The sequence below is a fragment of the Cygnus olor genome, chromosome Z (genome assembly GCF_009769625.2).
Source record: "Cygnus olor isolate bCygOlo1 chromosome Z, bCygOlo1.pri.v2, whole genome shotgun sequence".
Taxonomy (NCBI): domain Eukaryota; kingdom Metazoa; phylum Chordata; class Aves; order Anseriformes; family Anatidae; genus Cygnus; species Cygnus olor.
In genome coordinates, this window is record NC_049198.1 from 21,093,232 (window position 1) to 21,117,967 (window position 24,736).

At 38.7% G+C, this 24,736-nt stretch overlaps 2 protein-coding genes across 7 annotated transcripts in view; one reads left to right on the forward strand and one right to left on the reverse strand.

Moving 5' to 3' along the window:
• KIF2A (kinesin family member 2A) overlaps window positions 1–16,151 on the forward strand; it is a 60,881-nt gene extending 44,730 nt beyond the window's left edge. For 4 of the 6 annotated variants that reach the window (XM_040542320.1, XM_040542317.1, XM_040542316.1 and 1 more), the window contains exons 15-21: window positions 300–410; window positions 4,977–5,044; window positions 6,850–6,963; window positions 7,810–7,960; window positions 9,507–9,608; window positions 11,788–11,923; window positions 14,346–16,151. In XM_040542320.1, the coding sequence (XP_040398254.1) occupies window positions 300–410; window positions 4,977–5,044; window positions 6,850–6,963; window positions 7,810–7,960; window positions 9,507–9,608; window positions 11,788–11,923; window positions 14,346–14,431 (768 nt within the window). In that variant the 3' untranslated portion in view covers window positions 14,432–16,151. The remainder of the gene's footprint in view (window positions 1–299; window positions 411–4,976; window positions 5,045–6,849; window positions 6,964–7,809; window positions 7,961–9,506; window positions 9,609–11,787; window positions 11,924–14,345) is intronic. The other 2 variants (XM_040542321.1, XM_040542322.1) reach the window with 1 other exon arrangement.
• A 1,920-nt stretch (window positions 16,152–18,071) lies between these two features.
• On the reverse strand, window positions 18,072–24,459 carry DIMT1 (DIMT1 rRNA methyltransferase and ribosome maturation factor). The gene is made up of 12 exons (XM_040542323.1): window positions 24,256–24,459; window positions 24,087–24,160; window positions 23,711–23,797; window positions 23,258–23,319; window positions 23,056–23,149; window positions 22,919–22,968; window positions 21,949–22,072; window positions 21,751–21,843; window positions 20,206–20,270; window positions 19,846–19,909; window positions 19,256–19,362; window positions 18,072–18,547 (listed from the first exon to the last, which is right to left on the reverse strand). The coding sequence occupies exons 1-12, from the start codon at window positions 24,314–24,316 to the stop codon at window positions 18,505–18,507; spliced, it is 924 nt and encodes a 307-aa protein (XP_040398257.1). The 5' UTR covers window positions 24,317–24,459; the 3' UTR covers window positions 18,072–18,504.
• Window positions 24,460–24,736: the final 277 nt, after the last annotated feature.

Sequence of the window (24,736 nt, forward strand, 5' to 3'; positions counted from 1 at the left end):
GAAATAGTTGTTTGTCTGGATATTTAACATCAACACTGAATTTGTTGTTGTTGCTGGATACAATAGATGTAAACATTTCTGGTGAGGTTCAGGAAGCTTTTAAGGCTCCTAAGGTAGGAGGTAAACTTAATGAGAGGTAAAAAAATCTAACTTCTTGAATCCAAGGTTTAAAGGTAAATTTTAGTGATGACTTAGAGGACAGCAAGATAACTAGGGCACGCATTATCTGATTTTGAATAGCATTTTAGTATGTAATTTTCTTTAACATTGAATAAATAGAAACCTTTTTGTTCTTTCAGGAGTGCATTAGAGCCTTAGGCCGAAATAAACCTCATACACCATTCAGAGCAAGTAAACTTACTCAGGTGCTAAGAGATTCATTCATAGGAGAAAACTCGCGTACCTGTATGGTAAGTTTGTTCGGTTAATTGTATGTATTTACAACTGAAAAAAGAAAAGAAGCTACGAACATAGGACATCATGTTTAGAGCTGGTCACTTGCTACTGGCAATCTGTTAGGCTTAAGTTAATGAGTCTGAGAAAATAAGAAAATAGACCACTTCATTTGGTGGGAGTCTTTCAGCAGAGATGTGTCCTTGCTCCCTCCTCTACTTTTTATTGGCCGTTCTTACTGCTTGTTCTAATTTTCTAGCTAGGGACCTAGGTAGAAACACTTCTAGCTTGAAAGGTGTTTCTTTTTTTTATTATTTTTTTAAATTATTGTTTTTAATGATGTCCTAATTATGAGGGCATTGTTTGTTGAATCAGAATTTTGTAAAAGTGGTGTAAACTGGAAATACTGGTGAGTTACAGTCTTTAAATGGTGAAGGAAAATGTAGAGTTGCAATCAAAGATACCAGATTATGCTCTAGGCTGTTGAAGAGGGGAGTATTGGGATATATAGGATGGATAGATGTATGTTTTCTAAGTGTGTATTTGCATGAGTCAGAAAAACAATTTTTCTGTCAGGTGGTGGAAAGGACAAATAAAACCATGGATTTTCACGGGTTTTATTTGTGCATCCATAACACTCTCCCCTTACGGAAATGCAAAGTCTTTGCAGTGCACACTGTCTGTTAAGCTTCTTTGTACTGGTTACTTTTCACATATACCCTGGAATTATTTGAGAGGCCACAGAATTCTGCAGACCACAGCATGAAAGCCAGTGATAGCACAGCCTAGTCTTTTCTTTAGCTGTTAGTATGGTTCTGTTTTGAAAGTGGTGGTAAAAACATTTTTGATAAATCTTTTATTCTCCTTCAGTCTTCCAGTGAAAGGACGGGATTGTTCTCTTTGCATTGAGACGCAACTTCATAAATCCTACTCAGGATCAAAAAGCTAAACATTGCATTTCTAGCTAACTTACCCATATTATTGAGGAAGATTTGGGAAGTTAGGTTGTTGACAACTACTGTCCGTACATAGAAGGATTAGCAGTTGTGAATGTTTCATGAGGTTCTCACCATCACCCTTAACACTCCATAAAGTGCTAATAAGATGTCTCTTGTTTTGCTGTAGCATTTTTATTCATTGCTTTTATGATAGAGTTGTCATAACATTTTTTCCTGATTAAATGCATAAGAATTCTATCAAGAACAATCCATGATCTGTGGGTGTTTAATAACTGATACAGCTCATATTCCTTCATTCTGTATTCAGTATACTTCTGAATGAAGGAAAAGAATACCCTCTGAAAGTGAGTGGAAATACAATTGAATTATTTTTCTCGTTCATACAACTACAGTCACTTTACAGTTAAGAAAATTAAACTACAGTGCATCTTCACGATTCTTTAGATTGAGCACTCATGTTTGCAGCACATGTTCCTGCAATAAATAGATGCATACAGAAGATAGCTTCCTGTCTAGAGATCTGACAGGCTACTGTACAGCATATATTGAATTGAGGGACATGTGGGAGATACCTTAGCCTAGAATTAACTCAATTTCTCTGGAAAGAAGAGAGATTTGCACTGCGGTGGCCAAGTGGTGGGAAGCGTGGATAACGATCAACAGCCTCATCCATCTTCCATCTTTATTTACAATGAATAATTTTAAATGATAGTTTATTCAGCCTTACACATTAATGGCTGTCTCTTCGGTAGGGTGTGTCTGGTGTGTAAGCATCTTCATGTTTAGGCTTTATTTCATATGTTGGCAACATTTTACTGATGAAATGTACAGGGAAAGGAAACGGCAAGTCATGGTTTATAATAGCTGAATTTGAACAGTCTTTTATTAAACTAAAAGAATACTTATTCTGCAGGTGTACTGACTGCTTGTTTGCAGCAGAGCCACATAATTAATTGTGGTGCTTGGAACTTCTAAAAGTGATTGCAAAATAAAATAAATCATTTCATTTCGAGTTTCTACAGTTGACTTTAGAGATCACCGCTATGTTCTCTAGAACACTGTCAACATTATTTTAAGTAAATGAAAGTGTAGAAGATCTTTTTAAGTACAGTACTGTTTCAACTGTTGCAAGGTAATGGTAGCATTTCCTCCAAAACATTTTAGCCTTTTGCAGGCAAAATAAATTAGAGATTGCAACATACAAATATTATTCAGTTGGAGACTATCATTTATTGAATGTGTAAGATCAAAACTGGATCCTTTCAAGATGCTGGTTTTGCTTATTAGTCAGGAGACATTCATTGTAAAGGGACTCCTCAAGAAGACAAAGATTTGATCTGATATAGAATAAGACATTTTGCAAATAGGTTGGTGGTTTTCAATACGGAAAGCGTATAAAATGATGCAGTAAAAATTGTGATTTTAACTTCCTCTTCCATCTTTTGAAATATGCTGTTATAAAATACCTTTTGGGCTTTTTCCATTTTCTTTCTGTCATACTAATCTTAAGTGGGATGTTTGAGTCAAATTTATTTGGTAATTTCTACTCTTAATTCTTGTTTTACTTTGCCTTTTATTATTTATGGAATCCCTGTTCCAATTTTGCAAGTTATGTCTTCAGGGATGGAACATTCTTCTCTGTATAAAAGGTTAAGATATGATTCAGAAACTTAGTTTTTTGAAAATAACTTCCACATGGACAGTTATGACTATTATGTTTCATTCTGTAGGAATCCAGAGACAGTCAGCAAAAGTAGTTTGGTTTGAATGTTGTTAATCGTTGCAATTGCACTGAAGTTCTTGTCCTAAAATAATTTCAAAGACCATTTCATGTTGTTCTTGAAGAGTTATATCATAGGATAATGTATCATCATCTGAAATTTGCAGTGCAGGCACATAAAACAGACCCTTTTAACCAGTTCTGCATCCTCGACGTGTTATATCCTTGACGTGCTGGAGTCATTGCTGAAGTTCGAGACCCGTCAGTTCTCCAGGCAGGGAGCAGGAAGTTGGAGACTCCAGTCCCCTAAAAGGGATGCTGATGCCACTGTGGTGATTTGTAACTGATGTAGATATGTTTGAGATGGGAAGATTGGTCATGGCTGGTCTTAAAGATATTCCTGTCCACAAGTAGTGCAACCTTTTCCCTTCTCATCATTTGAAGTTATGAATGAGGAAGTGAGCGATGGAGAGGTTGGAGTCCTCTTCCTCCTGCGCTGGGCTTGTTGAGGCATGAGGACATGTGATTCAGTGGACATTTCTATTCAACAGACGGAGTATTGTGCCCTGAAAATGGCATCAGCATGACTGACGGCACCTGCAGTGGCCCTTTCTTGTAGCAGCTGTTCATTTTGTGCATGAGGAGTTCGAGCGGTGTCCTGGTGTTGAGGTGGTTGCTGTGTGTGGTGTATTCAGAGCATTAAGCTGACAGAAGTAGAACATGCACCTTTCACATAAAAAGATTCTGGAAGGATTTTAGAAACTTGTAGGTTTTTGTTCCTTAGTATTCACGATGCTTAATAAGGAGACATGCAATCAAAGGATCTTTTCAAATATACATTTGTTATTTTCATTAGTAACTGATGCATACTGGTGTTAGAGATTTAAACTTAGTGTATGTAGTAGCAGGCTCTTTAAACTTTCTCCCGCTGCATATTTCTCCCCACTGGGAGAAATTCCTCTCAAGATGAGTACCTGTGCTCTTGTATAGTAATGTCAGCAGCAGGATGAAACAGAAGACTGGGATTATCTGATCTTCATCAGTTTCTGATGCTGTGCTGCCAGCAGAAGTGTTAGTGTGTTGGATCTTAGAGGTGTTTGTCCTGGGTAGTGTCTTTTTGGCTCTTCTGAAAGGAGCAAAGATGTAAAAATTGGACTACTGAGAGAAGCTAGGACAATTAATGGTACCACTCTTGCCACTCTGGCCTGATCACTGTTGTATTTTTGCTGATTTCTGAAAAGAAGGTGATATCTTCAGTATATTTTGTTTAAATGGAAAAGGAAAGACTTAGAGATTCCAGATATGTGTGATAAGTTAGCTATCAAGTATTATTTACAGAAATTTTTTCATTAAAAAAAATATTAAAAAAATCTCTACTTAGGAAAATACGTAGCGATATTAAAGATAAGCATTTTTTCAGGTACAGTTTTGAGCTGTGGCCAAAACAGCTCTCTCCAATCACTATTCAGTCTGCTTGAATGGAGAACAGCCCTTGAAGATGCACGCATTAAAAAAAATCTGGTAATTGCATGCAGGATGCATTAAACTTACTTTCTTCTGAATTGCATATTTCCATATTTCCCTTTCTGGGGAGTCTTATTTTTTCAATTAGAGTTTTCAGTTCACATGTTATGTTACTAAGGCTGTCAGATGAGGGAAATAGATTGAAATTTCCATGAATTCTTAATGTGTCAGGTATGGTTAAAAAATTTAAGCTGAAGGTTTGACTTGACATCTTTATTCTTGACATATCATTGTATTAGGACACCTGTACACTGTAGATGGTGTTTGTAGAAGTTCTTAAATGAAACCAGGGATTTAAAACAAAACAAAAGTTAATTTGAGTTCATCTACCCTTTCATCTGAACAAAGTGATTTATTAATGTGTGGCTTGTTTTCTGCAGATTGCTACAATTTCTCCAGGGATGGCATCATGTGAAAACACTCTAAATACATTGAGATACGCAAATAGGTATGGAAAATGTTATTCCTTACAGCTGTACTGGCTGTTGATCACTGAAGTTTGGAATACTGTTGTTCCATGATATATAATTGTTTTATCTACTTGAATAATTTTAGGGTACTTGCATTTCATAGTAAGACTAAAACCTTACTTAAATAAGATTATTGATCCAGGCTCGCATTTAATTTAATTGGTCATTTTTTTCAACCATTACAGTAGAATCGTTAGAAACTGCATTTAAGCCATTACCCAAAGGTTGGTATAGTGTGCAGTGCAAGTAGTGTGGAAGATGCCACTATTCGTTTTGCCCCTGCCGTGGAGGCATCTGCTCTTGCATTAGGCGTCGTTGGTATTCATGATGATTCCCTGGAGTGCAGCCTGAGATACCTTTCTACATGTATTTTTGTCCCCTTGGAATTTCATGCAGTTGCCAGGCTATTTCATATATATATCAGCTAGCTTATTCTAAACAAGATTCCACAGTTGCTGTGGCCCTTATTCTATACTTCCTAACTATAGGCAAAATTTCTGAGATAGCTGGTAAAGAACTGGTTAATCAACGGTGACGATATAATCAGTGTAGAGAAATTAGCACCTCCAGAGGCTGTCAGCACCTCTGAGACTTGTTCTGCTCTCTGAAAATATTAGCCTCTCTTCGATGATTGTAAAAGGAGCCTTTCCCAGCTGGAGTTCTCTTTAGTTTCGTGTAGATGGGGTGATCTTGTGTGTGCTGCAGTTAGACCTGCTACAGTTTTTCAGCAAGACCCAGAGACTGCAAAGAACAAAGGAGGCAAGCTAGCATTTGGGCTATTAGCAATCCTGTTTTTTTTTTTTTTTTTTTTCTTTCCCTCCGGAACAGGCTACCACCTAGTGGCCTGGAATCAGGTTTTCTTGCCTGAATGAAAGAAAGCCAAAAATGTTTCTCCTGGCTGTCTGGCACCCCTGGCTAGTCACTAATGACCAAAAAGGGTGCTGGAAAAGCTCACCACCAACTCCTCTTGTAATCCAAATTTGTGCCTGGATCAAGGGACTTAGTAGCAAATCTGTCTGGGTTGGATTTGTCTGTGTGATTTCCTTCCTTTTGAAAATGATGCATCTAGTCACTGCAGTCACAGAAACAAGGGAGCTCCATGTTCATCAAGACTCATTGAATCTTCCTCTCCCATATAGCATGTGCATTGCTGAAGTGACTTCAGAAAAAATGCAAAAAAATTAAACACCAATTTCTAGTATATGACATAGTTGCATTGAACCTGTTTCTTTGCCTTGGTATCAGATTTGTATGCTGCTACAGTGTAAATGCTGTTACAGGGTAAATGCCTTTCACCATAAAATTATCTTTAAGTTGCTTTCTAGAAATGTATCATTTTCATAATACAATTAGTTTTTAGGTGCTGAACACCAGTGTGCGTGTAGTGTAAGACAGTGGGAAGGATAGAATTTAAAATATTTATATATTTATTTATTTTAAAAAGAGCAGCATAATTTAATATTGAGTGTAGAACAAATTTTATTAACTGCACTAACTGAAATCTAGAATTACTCTTCTGAAAACACTGCTATTGTAGTCTCCTGTAGATTAGCTGCACTGGTTTTGCTCAGTTTTGTTAGTGATCTCTATTTACAGAAGGTTTAATATTTACTCTATTTACAGAAGGTTTAAGTAAATTCACACTCTTACTCACGTTTTGATTTAAAAATAATTTGTTATATTGTTAGACTATCAAAGAAGAATGCTAAACAAAGAGTTGTCATTTTAACTGTGTTTACAAGAACATTTTCTCTTAATTTGCTGCTGTATTTTGCTGCTGCAGAGTAAAGGAATTTGGAATTAGTCCTTCGGACATTCCCTTCTCACAGGGTAGTGGCAGTCGCTCTGATCTCTCTCCTTCCTATGAGTATGACGACTTTTCTCCTTCAATCACCAGGTCTATTTCATTCTATACATGGAGTCTTATTTTTAAGTTTTCTTTTTGGCTACGTAATTTTACAGACCAACCTTTCATTAGTTCCCTTGCCTTGAGTCACACATACTTTTTGTTTTTATTTTGTTTGGCAGGTGATGGTTCTGCATGATCTGCAATCATCTTCCCACTATTTTGTTCATCCTCCTTAAACATCCACATTTTGTATCCAGGCTTGCTATTCTCCATCATACATTAAAAAAAAACAACAATGGTGATGTCAGCTTTGCACATTTAGCGAACCAAATCTGACTACTCTGTTTAAAGGATAATTAAGATATTTTCATTTTTGAAAGTATTTTAATTAAAGGATATATTCATTCTCTGAAATACTTGGTTGCATAATATTTTCTGTAGAATTTTGGTGGGTTTGCTTATAACAGCTAATTGGTTGCTGCTGATTATTATTTTTTTAAACACAATTGTTTGAACAGAAAAAGAAAGATGGTCAGGTTTTGGGTGTTGAGTGAACTTTTCTATCATATATTATTTATTGTTAAGAAGTTTATGTTGAGGGTTTGAAGATTTTTGCCCTCTTAGCATTTTAATGAATAGTAAGGTCTCAGTTTAAAAAATACTTTTTGCTGGAAGATGGATTGTAGTTCACAAGTAGCTGAAACTCAATGGTCCATGTTTTTTTTTTTTTTTTTTTCACTAACGTGTTCTTTGCACATTAAATTTGTGAAGGTGGCATCATCATCCATATTAAGTGAATTAAATAGCATATAAACCCATAGAGCTTTATTTTTGGTGGTGGCTACTTTGCACAGGAAGTTACTAATTGGAAAATTAAATATTTTCTGATCGTAGGGTGAAGGAGCTGACAGTTGATCCTAGTGCCGCAGGAGATATCCGTCCCATTATACACCATGCTCCCAATCAGATCGATGACTTGGACACGCAGTGGGGAGTGGGGAGCTCTCCTCAGAGAGATGATCTTAAACTGCTTTGTGAACAAAATGTGAGTAGTTTACAACAATACATATAGAGAGCAGATGATAAATATAATGGTAGAACAAGTCCAGAGTAATGTGTTTTTATAGCCCGTAAGCAATACAATAAATACAGCATGCATCTTTACTTTCTTACATTACAGTTCACTCTCATACAGAATTCAAAAATAAAAGGCTTCTCAAAGAGTGAGAGAAAACACTTCTCTTTATCTTCCTCACTTATTAGGACCTTCAGTGTCTAAGCAGTGTATGTTCTAGGCTCTGATGTTTTTTTAGTGTACGTTTTTTCCAGTATGGCTTCACCTTAAATTAGGCAGTTTGACATATCCTGGGATACTTGTCCATTTTATTTAAAACGCGGTTTTGAGCATTATTTTCCATGCATTTCAAGTGAGTTTGCCTTTCTCTGCATTTAGGAATCTGGGTACCCATATTCCTCTTCCCGAAATCCTGATTTTCATGGTGTGAAACCCCAGTGCCCTGTCTGGGGGTGAGCCCCACCGTATTCCCAAAATGTCTCCCTGGTCTGGACGAGTGGGGAGCTGGGGCAGAGAGGCATCTTCCAAAGAATATTTTTCCTTCACTGATGATTATCAGCTGTTCTGGATCCTTGAATGTTCAACAGGGATTAATGCTCAATTTGTGAAAATGCTGGTGAAAGATGAAACAAAAAATCTGTACTCTCATAACATATTTCTCAAAATTCTCTTCCTTCTCAAATACGTCTTTGTGGTCTTACCTGCATTTTCTCATTTTAGTAACTAGCTCTAGAATAGGCTATGTGATTCCTGAAGTTTCCCACTGGACAGACAGATAACCTTTCACATGCTTTTCATTGCTCATGTGGAATTCAATTAAGCTTTACAATGTATTTTTAGAAAGATATCAAAGGCATGGTATAGGGAGCCATACTGTCTTGCTAAAAAATTAATTACAACCTACCTAGTGCTTTCCCCTTTGATTATTAATTATTTATGTCTACTGAAGTCCTGTTTACCCCAATTTCTAATTCCATGCTGTGCATTCTTCTAAAAGAACTAACTACGTAATTTTTAGATTTTTTCACCTTAGGTTTATTTTTTTTCCCTAAAGGATGGGAATTTTGATATCCTGAAATGTATTGAATGTGTTCTCTTTTTTGAAAATTGTTGCCTCTATTGTGATATGCTCAACAAAGGCCATGACAGAAAACCTAGTTTTCTGTAGGTGTTAAAACCTACTAGAAATTACCGTTCTTCACTTGTAACTTTCTCCTTCCACTATTTTAATTCATTCTTCTGATGTGAGATGTTCTACACACCAGTATTCACGAGGATGACTGGCTGGAAATGTCTAATGAGTATGAATTAAACTTAACTCTGTTAACATTTTGATTTTTATTGCCCTCTCCCCCCATTTCTGGAGATTTTCATGTAGAAATATAAAATCCCGTTTTTGTCAAGGTCTGCCTTCCACATATTTCTTTTCATGCTCAGTGATGGGATGGAACGTGTTCAGTGTATTTCTTGTAGTCATGGTTCTTTCCAGACTAACAAGCTTACCTGTTTTTTTTAGGAAGAGGAAGTTTCTCCACAGTTGTTTACCTTCCACGAAGCTGTGTCACAAATGGTAGAAATGGAAGAGCAAGTAGTAGAAGACCACAGGGCTGTCTTCCAGGTAAGGATGGATCTCTGTTTTGTTTCATCCTAATCTAGGAATTTTGTTTTTTCCAATTGAAGCAAATATCCTGCATATGATTTGTGTATATGATGCAGGGTATCATCTGGTCATTACTTTGCAGTCAGGGATTTCTAAATTGTTTTATTACACTAAATCCATTGTAGCAAACAAATAGGGGCAGATGTTTAGATCTGATAACCACTAATCTTTATCCCCATGATGAAAGAGAAGCATATTTTTCTATCAACCCAGGAATCTAATAAGATTTTCCTTTTCTTCTCACAAGCATTCCTAAATAGTTTGTGTTCATTGTAAGAAAAGTTATTTTCAGTACTGAGATACTTTCTGATTTAGTCCTTTTCCAGCATTAGTGACTCTGTTTTTTTTTTTGTAGTTGCAGGAAGTTCATTCAGATTGGTCTTGAAATTTTCATTTCACTGTCTAATGTACGCTAATATTCATATTTCAAAGCTGGAAATTAGTAGTAATGTTTCTATCAGCACCATTTCTGTTGATGGCTTGGTCGTCTCCCTCTTAAGATGCTGTAATACTCCCCCCAAGTATTCTTCTGTGATATTCCCATCCGAGCTACTCACATCCAGAAGAGACCAGTATTTTTCTAACTGCCTGTTTGCTTCCTTTTTACAGATACATAAAGGTTTTCACTTGCTATTAGTCAGGGTCTTTGGAAGGAATATTGCCAACAAAGTACAGTGCTGGTCAGCACCATGGATCCTTTTACATTCACAAAACAAATTGTAATAATAAGTATGAATTACTAGTTTTCAGAGGGAAATGTGAGCTGCTTCTGTTTATAACCCAAGAGTCTTTAGGCAGGCTGTCCTTTTGGCACATCTGCTGCAGGAGAACAGCAGAACATTAAACCTGTGAGGAATATACTCACCTCCTCAATGTAGGCATTGAACTTAATGGAACACTGATGTGTGGTCATATAATACAGCAGGATGCTAAATAACACATTCTCCAACAGATCTAGAGATTTAGTTATGAAACACTAGTCCTGAAGTAAAATATGCAGAAGTGTGAAAGTCAAACGCCATATGCCATAGCTGTGTCCTCATGCCTGGGACTTCTCGAGAGACAAGCTGCATTAATTTATGATGTTATTGCCTCTGTGTGTCCATCTGGCCTTCTGCTGGAGATTACTGTTCCTCACAGCAGTCACTAGAAGGAAATGTGTTCAAGCCTTAGCTCCCTTAGTTCGCAGCATGGCTTGTTAGCTTAGGCTATTGGCGGAGGTGTGCTGCACCAATACAGAATCTACAAGCTGTATCAGGCAGAAGTTGTCTTCCATCAACTTTCTTCTGGAAGCTGTTGATTCTGGGATACAAAATATCCTATCCTGACAAAAATGTCTAAAATGAACGAATTGTGCTCTAGACGTGTCCATCTTCCTTTGATTCTGTGATGTATGAGTCTACAATAGGTATCCTAAAAAACATACATGGGGTTTGGACTGTATTTTTTATATTACTTGAGCTACTGAGCACAGAGGGAAAGACTTAATTTTAGTATTTCAGGCCCAGCATGCCTAGAACTGTCTGCTGCTTTTTTTTTAAATTAAAGCATTTCTAATAAGATCAGTTCTTCTAATCATAGCTTTGCATGGTTCTGTAAGCTTTCAGCTCCTGTTTGCATTCTTTGCTGCAATACTTCTTTTTTTTTTTTAATTTCTCTTTTTTTGGTAATATTTGGAATGCAAAGGTGCTCAAGAGCTGGTTTAACCAACCTTTACAGTACTCAGATCTATGTGGGGAGTTAGCACAAGCAATAGAGAGCTTAAAATAGCTCTTGTTTTACGTAGCTTCTCTCAAAACTGGTTTTGAGCGTGGACAGAGTTGTCTTGTCTCCTTGACTATAGTAATAAGTCTGTGATTGCTGTCAGTGACAAACAGCCCCTATTTAAAATTGAAGACTCACTTCAGAACCATGTATGGTTATGGTTGTTGATACGGCTGCTGGAATTACGAAACTGTAGCAAACACACAACTTTGCTGTCCTGTGAATAAGGATTCATTTTAGGATTGAAATCTGTTTATTGAGGTGACTGTAGAGGTATGGTTATCCTGTGAAAAGGAGTAGGTCTTTGTTTTGCATCTCGTACTTCTGCCAAAGTATTTAGTTGTTTATTGTTTTTGTTTGTTTTTAATTGTAGGAATCTATTAGATGGCTAGAAGATGAAAAAGCACTTCTTGAGATGACAGAAGAAGTAGACTATGATGTGGATTCTTACGCTACCCAACTTGAAGCAATCCTAGAGCAAAAAATTGATATTTTGACCGAACTTAGAGGTAGATTGCTTTTAATCACTTTTGTTGGGGTTATTAGCAATTCATGGAGTGTACTTTTATTCTGGGATCTTTTTTACCTCTTATGCTGTCCTGTGGAAGGAATGTTTATTCTGTTGCCTGGGAACAAGTTCACATACGTGTTCCATTCATCCTAGTTTAAAAGAAAAGCCTGTTTTTTTACCTCCAGGAAATATGCACTTCTTCTTGCAACTTTCCCTTTCTTTTCCTTCATTCCAAAATTATAAATGGAGGAAAATGAAAATACAAAGGAAGTGCACAAAAAAAAGTAAGGTAATGTGATAAGCAAAAAGTACTTGGAAATCCTTGGGAGATGAGTGGTTGGAAAGCTGCCTGGCAGAGAAGGACCTGGGAGTACTGGTTGATAGTCGGCTGAATATGAGCCAGCAGTGTGCTCAGGTGGCCAAGAAGGCCAACAGCATCCTGGCTTGTATAAGAAGCAGCGTGGCCAGCAGGACTAGGGAAGTGATTGTCCCCCTGTACTCTGCTCTGGTGAGGCCGCACCTCGAGTACTGTGTTCAGTTTTGGGCCCCTCGCTATAAGAAGGACGTCGAGGTGCTCGTGCAAGTCCAGAGAAGGGCGACGAGGCTGGTGAGGGGTCTGGAGAACAAGTCCTACGAGGAGCGGCTGAGGGAGCTAGGATTGTTCAGCCTGGAGAAGAGGAGGCTCAGGGGCGACCTTATTGCACTCTACAGGTACCTTAAAGGAGGCTGTAGCGAGGTGGGGGTTGGTCTATTCTCCCACGTGCCTGGTGACAGGACGAGGGGGAATGGGCTAAAGTTGTGCCAGGGGAGGTTTAGGTTGGATATTAGGAAGAACTTCTTTACTGAAAGGGTTGTTAGGCGTTGGAATGGGCTGCCCAGGGAAGTGGTTGAGTCACCATCCCTGGAGGTCTTTAAGAGACGTTTAGATGTAGAGCTTAGCGATATGGTTTAGTGGAGGACTTGTTAGTGTTAGGTCATAGGTTGGACTGGGTGATCTTGGAGGTCTCTTCCAACCTAGACGATTCTGTGATTCTGTGATCCCAGTTCCTGCTCTGTTGCAGTCTGTAATGTAGCAGTCTGCTCATTTTTAAATGTGTGTTGTTAACGTAGTTTTTTTACACAGCTGCATTTCTGTATGAATTTGTTGAATGAATTTACTTCTTTTTGTTGAAAACCATAGTGCAGTTAATTCTTAGCACCTGTACTGTTTGTCTTCTAAGTCAGATTGTCAGCTTAATACCTCACAGAAGGTACTCATACCGTAGTATCTTCATTTTAGCAAACGTTTTTTTTGATCCAGGTAACTCCTTAGAAGATAAAATCTTAGATTTTACTCAATCTCAGTATCTGCTGTAGGTTAGAATGAGTCAAACAAATCAGATGTGGCCTGCTCAGCAAATAATTGTCAATTATACATTCCTTTGCTTCATACAAACTAGCTGAGGGCTTCCTCTTCAGGAAGAGACAATTTGAGACACCAGCAGTGAGAAAATAAAATTTAGGTGACTCTCTGCTCTTCTAAAGCTTGTTGGATACCTCTTCTGAAACAGTGTTCTGGAGGTAAAGGTTGTCTAAAAAATCCTTGTGTGTTTACAGGTAGGACGATGTCTGTAGGGCTTACAGGAGGGAAGAACTGTTAAGTCAAAGATTCTTTCTCTCAGTAACTTCTGAGTTTTGCTTGTGGCAAACAATAGCCGCTGCATATTTCAGCTGTTTTTCCTGTCCTTTTGGGATTGATTTCTTTACATTGTTGTTCTGGTTTCCTTCTTTGAATTCTGGAGTGTATTACTGGGAAGTGGCTGGGAGAGGAATAGAAATATGAAGGATTGCCATGCTTCCTTTCCTAGGTTTCTCCCCCACCTCCTGCTAGTTATGATGAAAAGTATAAATGATGTGCTTATCTACTTACAGTGAAAAACTTCAAAAATGTAATAACAAATGCACTCATAGGAAAATAAAGTAGAATTTATTCTGGTGGGTGTTAGGATGCTACTGATTATACACTGAGATAAAATTTTGTCTGCTTTTAAAGATGGTTGAGAAGCTGCTGGGAAGGAAAGGGAAGTATGCTGTTTGTATCTTCCTGTACTCTCCAAGTTAGAAGCAGAACTTAAGCACAAACAGGTTACATGCTGGGAGTGCAACTGTGCAGTTTCCTGCCTTGAGACTAGGCAGGATAGCATCTAAGAAGGGACCAAGTTGCTAAGCAGCTTGTTTTATATGGTGAGCACTGAATTTAAGCTTATCTCAGTCCTCTTGCCATTTGTAGCTTCAGCTGCTTTTCTGCATGAGTGTGGTTTTTTTTTTTTTTGTTACGCACTCGGGCAGGGATGTGGAACTTCAGGGCTCTTCAGGGCTTAGTCTCATGATCTGTGTTGAGAACAGGCACATCAGTACTCATTCTCTCTTTTTCCTTACAGATAAAGTGAAATCCTTCCGGGCAGCTCTACAAGAGGAGGAACAGGCCAGTAAACAGATCAACCCCAAAAGACCACGTGCCCTTTGAAACGGGCCTTTGCTGCTAAAGGAATCCACAAACCCGTACTGCTGTAGCACACATTTGTTACAAAACCCAGTGGCCGTAAGAACTCAACTACTTGAAAGTGTAAAAACATTAGAAATGTCTGTGGAAGTGTCCTGTTTCTTATTCACCTGAGTGACATTTTCGGTTTTGTGTGAAATGCTCCTATGATGTCTACAAAATGCTTCTAGACCAGACAGCACAACCATGCAGGGTTCAGATCTGTGAAGCACTTTGTTTAAAATATTTCATTTATTCGAATTGTGAATTTTTTGTTTGGAAGTATTTACCATGTTTTTAATAATGAAGTAAAACTGTGGCCACTAAAGTCACAGTATTTCCTTTAAACTATGTTCAGTTTTGTTACAAAGACCAGCTGTGCAGTTTTAAATTGTGTTTGCATGCATGCACACCTCACTAGTGGTTGTACATAACTTCTCTTCTACATACAGCTGTGCTTACCTCTTCCCATTCTGTGCCTTGATGAAGGCTACTTAACCCTAAACATCCTCTTTTTGAAGCACAGCCTTAATAAACAACATTCCTTATTTGTCAATATAAATTACTTTTAGTGTGTGTACATTTTTAATGTATTTTGAGACCTTTTTTTTTTTTGGTGGTTAGTTCATTCATTTCACAGGATGTGCCATATCATTTGAACAGGAACTGCAAGAGCTGTTGGAGTGTACAAACAGCTGGACATTCCATCCTCCTTGTAAAAAATCTGGATTTTAGATTCATTTGAACGGCGTAAAGAATGGTTATATAATTCTAACATTTTTCTCTGTAAAAACAAACAAAAAAAATAAAACAAAAAACAGAAATATAAATTAGTTGATGTATGATAAAGGGTAATGTTTAAGTACTGAGGAGAGTTGTATCTTAGGATAATGCAGATAAGCAGTATGTGGTATGATGTGATAATGCTGTTGGAAAGAAGGTACAATCTGACCTCTGTGTATGATGGATAGGATAACTGTCAAAGTTTGGGGATATAGCTAAAGAAATACGTACTGGCCTTTCACATACTGTTAAAATTTGGCTTTTGATGCATGACAGACTTACATGTACATTAACTGTAGTTTGCAGGTAGTTTGAGTAGCTCTGTTGCTTTAAAAAAAAAAGTAGCTAATGCCTATTTTTCCCTTTGTATACGGTGCCAGCAGCTGAAAAGTGAGGTGAAATTGCATCATTTGAGGATTTGCACAATACCTCTACCTAGTGCTAATAGAAATCCCTCAAGTACCTGAATTCTCACAAATGGCGCCATGTATATCAGCACTTTTTAACTGGTGGCACTCAAGTTATTTTTGCAAAGTCGGTATCCAAGAAAGACTAACCTTTCATGTACGAATTTTGTGTCAAATGAAGAGTTGTAGACCTCTCTAGGAGTTCTCCCTGTTTCCAGGAGTTCCTATCAGCAGACTTTCCCTTGGAACTGTTTAAACATTACTTTTGGAATACAGGCCTGTATGTTTGTGCCAGGCCTGAAGGAAAATAAAGGGAAGGCAATGAAAAGAGAGTTAAATGAGCCAGGAATTCCTGTAGTGTTTAATGTTTGTATCTCCCATAGGAAGGTAGGCTATGGGAAGCTATTGTTGCATCATGGTTAAATCAAAAAAATCCTCCTGTGTGTAAACATGAAAACTGAAACAACAATGTAGATTTTACATAATGTGTTTAATAAATTAAGCTATTAAATGAACTACAGCTGAGAATTTACTTCTATGAAGGCTCTGTTCTGCTTTGGGAAGGGTTGCGCTTTGTAAACACACGTGAGTTGTTGCACTTTTTAAAAGGCCTCTGATTTCAAAATGAACATTTACTTCTGGAAAAAAATATTCTATGCAAATTTGTAATTTAAGAAGAATTCCCCAGAGCACTGTCCTGACTTTCATTTTGCAGCAGGTCTTGAAGAAACATCACATGGCTTTCTGAGCATTTGGCTAAGAACGTCATTCATCGCAGTTTAAAAAATAAATAAATAAAAAGAGGCAGCCACTTTTGTTAGTGGACGATAGTACAGGTTATTGTATAATACCAGAGGGTTTCTTTGAACTTGCTCTGAAGAACTCTTACTTTATAAAGAGCCTCTAACGACTGGGGCATCATATGTGGGAAACAGTTGCTTCCCTACTACTCCTGCATGCAAGCCAAGAGCCCCAGCCAGGCTGTGGTTTATAGCAAGTAGTAACGATGACAGGCAGAGAAAAGGCAGGTAGATCTCAGCACCTTTTACTAAACCCTGTAAATGACGTGGTCTGTGAGATACCAGCTGCAGGTTAAAATCATGTCTAGTGGCCCTTAAGAGACTGCCTCTGTGATGAGCCTGCTGTAAAGAGTAGTTCTACACTGAGACTGAAGCGGTGAGAATTAAAATAAGCAAGTGAATGCAGCTGGTTATAGCACTTGAATTCTGTAGGCCATTGTATGATGGTCAGGCATGACTAGGACTCAGACAAGCATATTCTGTTTCCTGTGCTGTAAAACAAAAGCTTACAAAAAACATGATGAGTATCTCCTGTATTTCTTCCTTCTGTGTTGGTCTGTGCCTATTGCTATGGCAGCTTAACCATCGCTCATAAATTGGTTCTATAGGCAGTGAAGCAGCACTGGAATTGTTACAGTATAAAATAATTGAGCACTCCTTCAGGATGCCTGCAAATTCAGGCAGTGTTTCTGAATCACTGACCTTTCAACTTGCATGAAGTTGAATACTACAGTACTTTTTGTTAATCTGTCTCTTCTGCATTTACTGGCAAGATGCCAGACATGAAACAAATGACTTAGTACAGAATCATAGAATATCTCAAGCTGGAAGGGACCCACAAGGATCATCGAGTCCAACTCCTGGCTCCACACTAAAACCACCCAAAAATCAGACCGTGTGTCTGAGAGCATTGTCCAAACCCTCCTTGAACTCCACAGCTCGGTGCCATGACCACTGCCCTGAGGAGCCTGTCCCAGTGCCCGACCACCCTCTGATATCCAGTCCTGATACCCAGCTTATGGTAGTTAATACACAGTTATGCCATCAAACTTGCATCATGCTACAGAGCTAATGGTTACTGTTTTCCTGAATTGTAAGAGAGATCAAAGTGGATTTTTCTTTTGATGGTTGCTATGTAGAGTTAACGCAAACTTCCTTGGGAAAAAACTCTGCCTTGTCCTTAGTAACAAATACATAATCCAAACTATATTAAGACACTTCAATAAGTCAGGACACATGAATGTATTGCTTTGAGGTTCACTGAAAGCTTTGATCTATCTTAATCCTCCTTTTGGCCTTGAATGACAAATTTTTCTGACAAAAAATAGCTGCCTGACTTCACAGGTGAACACCTGCTATAACCACCTTCTTCTGTCCATGTTTAAGACCGCTGGCCAGTTAGTAATTTTCTGCTGATTCCTACAGGGGTCTGATGGCAGTAAGGAGGTGGTAAAGGAGATGACACTGGTAATGTTAGGTCCCTCAATGATATTTCCAACAACTGACACCAAGCCCGTATGATAAATGCTCATTTCTGAAAAACACTTACTGGGATTTCTTGAATGGAAATACGTTACTAACAGACTTAGAATGCTAGTAGCTACCAGACAAAAAGGAAGAAATGGACATTCCAAATCAAAAGGAAGTGTTTAAATATATTTTAAAAGAAACAAGAACCAAGTGGAATGACTACAAATCCATTTTTGTTGCTAAACACAGACTTATGAGTTATACCGTAAGTATTACAAGAATATACTGAGATCAAGTTCACGAGCAGAGAACACAGATTTCAGTTATGGAAGCATCAATCTGCATGTCACCGGGTAAATTTAAACATATTCTGTTGTGTGGAAGTCCAGCATCTCACTTCAGTCCTGAAAGAATTTAACGCTTTTAAAATAAGGAGTGGCATCTTGCCTATTTATTACCTCTGATAAAATGTTAATAAGAACCAGTGTGCACTCTGTATTCTGTTGCTTTTGTGAGAAGAGCTTGTCTCATTGCAGTCACTGTGGCTTCAGTAAGGCTTAGATAAGAAAATAAAGATCTTTCACTCTTCTGGTAGAATCTATGAGAAATGGATGCCTTCTGAATTGAAGCCGTGCAACAGTCTGAAAAAGTGAAATATTCATGTTATAATTTCCACTCATTTATACAGCCAATTAAGTCATTTCCAAGTCACGCTGGCTGGCAAAGTATATAAGTAAGTAGCATAAAAGCAGCTACTGTTGTTCAAGTACTATAAAAATTGTTAGGAAGCTTACACTACAAGTTACTATGAAGTTTGCCATTGTATAGATATATTTCCAGTGCAGTTACTGGTGGTGAGTCCTAGCAGGTTTGCTGCATTTCTTTGAAAAGCAGTGACCATGATAATTGTTATGCTGAGAAACAGCTAGTTTTATCTTGAATTAAGACTGAATTAGGACAGGATTCTTGTTCTAACATAAATTACTCACCAGAAGAGCAGAAAATAGTAACTAATTACTAAAATTTCCAAATTACGTTAAGGCCTAATCCTCAAGACAGGAGGACAGCGAAGGATTGTGTAAATCTCCAGAGAAAATTACGATAACCAATCCTGTTATTAGAGCCATTTTTAGCAGAGACACTGTCTAGTGTCTAGAACACAAATTACAGAAGCAGGGATCTTTAGCTAGTTCCATCTGAGTGCTGTAAGCAGCAGTTTATATTGGGTTTATGCAGAGGAAAATGGTTAGTTCTCTTCTGATGTAACCCAATGCTTATCTGTTTGACATAGAGGTATAGAAGCAGGTAGAATTTGAAAAAGCTTAATAGGGTAAAGAGAAAAGATTTACCTAATGAAGTCATCTATATCCATTGAACGAGCTCGTTTTTCAGAGAAACCTGTATCTTTTAGGACTGTCTGTATTTTCTCCGCAATTTTGAAGTTTTCAGGTATTTCCTATCAATGGAAAATGGGATACAAATTACTTTTCTATTCATAGCATAGAAATAGGTTAATGTAAATAATCTATTCTTCCTTTGCTTTTAGAAGAGTTCTTCTTTCAAGTGACATAAGCTGTAGCTTTTCTTCTATGGATTATTGTATTCTTGCATCTGAATTTTTATATCTCATCTCATTCACTATAAATGAATCACCAACAGTATTGTGACACAGACTCCAAGTTTCCTTACTAGATTTTGGTAAAAGTCCATCCTTGAGACATATACAGCCAATATATTAACAATATCCCCAGATTTCATTTTTTTCACTGTAACTTAGTGACCCTTTTAAACTGTTCTTTAAGAAAAAAAGTTTCTACCTTCCCAAAACTCTCTTGGAAAAGCTTTAACATGTCAAGCTTTTCAATTCTGATTTTTTTATTCTTAGTATTTAGGTCAGAGTACACATAAATAAAACATAATATATTAAAAAGGAACTTACTCTATTATGTAAGGAACAATGAATTCGGTAATTATGATCCAGCAACTGCTCTACAGCACTGGACCTGAAAGAAATTCAAACCTAGAATGAAAACTGATCTTTAAATGTTTTGTTTTTGACTTAACTGGTTGTTCATCTTTAATATAAAAATAAACTAATGACTACACAGAGCTGTTCTTCTTAAACAGCTGACTAAAAGTTTAACTTGAGAAGTCTGTGACCTCAGCATAAACTCTCCATCGTGGTTTATCTCAGATTCTGCTGGCATGCATATAACACTGCTAGATATTTACACAAAATAAATGGTTAATTTGACGAACTCTCAAACTTAAAAAAATTCTTCTAACAGAAGTTACTTACTTAAAGGCTGCAGAGAGTGTCTTGTTTTTCCTAACAAAGGCTATCCTTACCAGACCATCCCATTCCTGAAATTAAAGCACACAGTACTTAATGAAAGGAACATACAGTTGCTAAGAACAAGAACACTATTGGCAATTTCACAAGAATACTGAATGCAAAAACGTCTTTTCAGTAGAGTACCTTTCTTAACAATACAAAGAGCATGCATTCTTGGACAAAGCAACCCAAATGGAGGGAAAAATATTTCACACAATAAAACCTTTGAATTGTTCTTTTTTATGCCTGGGTACCACTGTCCAGATCTTACGTGATGAGAATGCGGACACTTCAAGAAAATCTGCTAATGCTAGGCAAGGCTGAAATGGTCTCGAAGACCAAAGCATTTTAAAAATTAACTTTTGAGTATATTATCCTGTAGCATCTGCCTTCTGAGACTATGCAGAGTAAGGTAAGAGTTCTCAAAAACACTCCTTTGATCACAAGTAACTTAAGTCATCAAGCTGGAAGAAATTCTGTGACATAATAAGCACTATGAAAGGGATGTTATGAGTAGCAACTCTCCAACTGATACGGAGGTAGTACCTCAGTCTTGTCAGAAATAGAATCATAGAATTGGATAGAAGGGGCCTTAAAGATCACCCAGTTCCAACCCCCTGCCATGGGCAGGGACACCTCCCACCAGACCAGGTTGCCCAAAGCCCCATCCAGCCTGGCCTTGAGCACTTCCAGGGATGGGGCATCCACAGCTTCTCTGGGCAGCCTATGCCAGGGCCTCACCACTCTCTGAGTGAAGAATTTCTTCCTTATATCTGATCTAAATCTCCCCTCTTCTATTTTAAAACCATTCCCTGTTGTCCTATCACTACTCCCTGACAAAGAGTCCCTCCCCAACTTTCCTGTAGGCCCCCTTTAGGTACTGGAAGGCTTCAATAGGGTCTCATTGGAGCCCTCTCTTCTCCAGATTAAACAGCCCCAACTCTCTCAGCCTGTTCTCATAGCAGAGGTGCTCCAGCACTCTCAGCATCCTCGTGGCCCCCCTCTGGATTTGTTCCAGTAAATCCATGTCCTTCTTGTGCTGGGGGCTCCAAAGCTGAACACAGGACTCCTGGTGCAGTTTCATTAGAGCAGAGCAGAGGGGCAGATCACCTCCCTCACCCTACTGGACATGCTGCTTTTGATGCAGCCCAGGACACAGTTGGCTTTCTGGGCTGCAAGCGTACATTGATGGCTCATGTCAAGCTCCTCGTCAACCAACACCCCCAGGTCCTTCTCCTCAGGGCTGCTTTCAATCCATTCTCCACCCAGCCTGTATTGCTGCTTGTATTTGTAAGTACTGCAAGAAAAGCTGCACCCAATTATATGCAGATAATGCAGTAATACAAGCCTGATCAATACAAGAGTAAATATTGTGGTGTTTTGTAAATACCAACGGATACTTAGTAGTGAAAACAACATAAACAACTGAGTAACAAGTACAAAGAAATGAAACAAAATTAAACACTATTACTAGAACATTACATTGTTATTATACTATACAACACTTACCTGAAAGTTGATAGGTGGTGGTGGGTTCTTTGGCTCTATTCTGACAACACTGGATTCCACTTTGGGAGGAGGCCTGAAGTTGTTCTTTCCAACCTGTTAGAGGTTAGGCAGCTGCATGAATAGGCAGTGAATCCTCACGTTCTTAGAAACATTATTCTCTCTTTGATAGCTTTGTTAAGTAAAGCAGAATGACAATACCTTCATCAGATGGTCCACTCGAGCTAATAACTGAGTATTAATAGAAAGTCTGCAGTATAGCTTAGTTCCTGGTTTTGCAACCAAACGAAGTGCAAATTCCCTTTGAAACATAAGTATTGCACACCTGAGAGCAACAGAAATGAGAAAATGAATTCTAAATCTAACCAACTTTTAAGTCAAAAGCTAACTGCTATTTAGAAAATATTTTTTCCCCCCTCAGGACTTAAAGGAATGGAAGTCTGTGATATGCACACACTCCCTTAATTAGGTAAGACTTAGAAACAAACAAACAAACAAAAGAATACAACTTGGTAAAACTATCCAAGTTTCATTAAAACTACAATAGAATTTTGTTCTTTATACTGCTAAATGGATCAGAGAGAGTCCAGTCTCAGAGTTTCATGCATGACAAATAATTTTGAGTAATTTCACAGCAAACCCTCCAAATACAAATTCTCTAGCACCAAAAGTTGATCAGTAACGTCACTAATGTTAATATTTCAGCGTGAGAAATGAAGAACTACTGTCATGGTGAACAACACACAGAAGTACCTGGGCAGTTACATTTTTAGACCAGACAATAGTAAATGTCTTGGCTTCAATTCTACCCTTAGCACACTTACTTCCTAACATAGGAAGACATTTGAAATGTTACCATGCTCTGCTTATCCTTGGAATAACGATTATTTATAATCTGAGTGCAAACAGGTGCCATTCTTCCTTTCATCAGCTTGACTCTCACGCCAAAACTAAGTTTATCCTTATGCATTAGTTGATATTAACTAGTTGACATTAACTAATTTTCAATCATTGACAGTTTTCTTATTATAGAAAAAAAAAATTGGTGTGGCTCTGATCCACCAAAATATTTAAAAACTAAAAAAACTGATTTGTGAACATTTGTGAAACTATTTTTTTGCCCTTCCCCCATCCCCCATCTGGTAATCTAGAGCAGTGCTCTTGTACATACCTGAAAAAAGGTCTATGAAGTAACAACTTGAAAACAAATGGTGAGGAAATCTGAGGAAAAGAGTAACAGCATTAGTGTAACTTCCAGGCAGTTATCATTAAAAAAAAAAAAGTTTTACCGTGTTGTTTAGCGCATACCTGGTAAGGTAAGTTAGCTACACATGCATCAAAGAATGGCAACTCTGTTTTCAAGACGTCTCCAACCTTGATTTCGAGTTTGTTTGCCAGACACCTGGGTGAAAATATACTGTGGTTATCTTCAGATAAGCATGTTGACAATGTTTTTGCCAAAGCAGCTCCACCGCTTTAAGTCATCACTACTTCAAAGGTTGATACGTACGTGCCCTGGACTCTCTTCTGAAGTTCACCCACAAGTCTAGGGTCAATTTCACAGGCAATAACCTGAAAATAAAGCAGATACTTGGAACTTTATACACGAACTCCTCCTAGCTGGGATTAAAATTACAATTGTAAAAAAAACATCAAATAAATATTGCTATGCAATTAAATAACTCTTAAATACTTCTCATTACATTATGCACCTTTTTTTCTGGCACCACAAAACATGCAAAAGTTATCACATAAACCGACAAAAGCAATGTAGTTTGACAAAGCCATGCATATTTTACAAACACAGCTAAAAAAAAAAAAACATTGATATACATGCAAATGTTAAGAAAAATACACTTTATTCTACTTTTTTCAATCAGGTAGCTGAAAACGCTTCTCTATTCCAAAGGCCAAGCCATAACATGGCATGCGTACGGGAAGGCGGTGGTAAAGTCACACTTACTTTTTTTACTTTCTCTAGCATTTTTACTGTCAGGTTACCAGTTCCAGGGCCGACTTCCAGAATGACATCTGTACGTCGTAAGGCAGCCTAAGAACAAACAAAATAATAAATAAAAATTATTAAATAAGGAATATTTTTCTGGAACTGATTTCTAGCAGCAATTCAATTATAAAATGAAAAATATAAGCAGCTCAATAAAAAGCTGAAATCAGCTAACAGAGAAGTATGAACTTTTTTTTTTTTTTCTTCTTTTTTAAGGAGGGAAGCGGTGAAAACAAGGACGTCGTACAAGTTAACTAGGAGCGCCACTCGGCCGAGCACAGACAGGTAAGTGAGCAAACAGCCCCCCGCCGGCCCGGCACCCCCCAGCGCCCACCTTCTCGATGATGCTGTTGACGACGAGCGGGTTCTTCAGGATGTGCTGCCCGGCGCCGGTGTTGAAGAGGATCCCTGCGGAGAAGCACAGACACACACAGCCATAACGCCGCTCCCGCCCTGCCCGCACGCCCCGCTCCGCGGCCTCCCGGGCCAGGACTCGGCCTCACCGGGAGCCTTCCCCTCGGGCCGCTCCCGCCGCGGCCGCTTCCCGGCCCGCGCCTTGGGCATGGCGGCGGCGGCGGGCACGGCACGGCCCGGCTGCGAGCACGCGTGCGGCCGCCGCGGCACGGCTATAGGGGACTACGCGTCCCGTGGAGCACCGCGGCGGCACCGCGACGCACGGCAGCGGGGCGGACCCCGACGGCGGCCGCGGGGGCCCAAACGCGGCGGTGCCGCTGGGGGCGGTGCGCGGGCAGGAGGAAGCCCCCGGCCGCCTCTGTCGGTGGTCAGGCCGACGGCTTTTGTGTGACGGAGGTTACCGAGGTGCTGCGGTGCGCCCGCAACACCCGACGCAGAGCAGGGCCAGTGTAATATCAGTGGTGCGTTTGCGGCAGCTATTTAGGTTTGTCTGAATGGCGTTAGCCACTTACGAGTGGTTTGATGCATTGGTGCTGCTATCTCCTCTTTTATCTTACATATAATTATTAT

Coding starts and splice junctions, on each gene's coding strand:
- DIMT1 (XM_040542323.1), bottom strand. CDS start 24,316: ATGCCCAAGGCGCGGGCCGGGAAGCGGCCGCGGCGGGAGCGGCCCGAG. Junction 23,798..24,086: donor TCAACAGCATCATCGAGAAG/GTGGGCGCTGGG, acceptor GTTTGTTCTTAG/GCTGCCTTACGACGTACAGA. Junction 23,150..23,257: donor CAGAAGAGAGTCCAGGGCAC/GTACGTATCAAC, acceptor ATTTTCACCCAG/GTGTCTGGCAAACAAACTCG.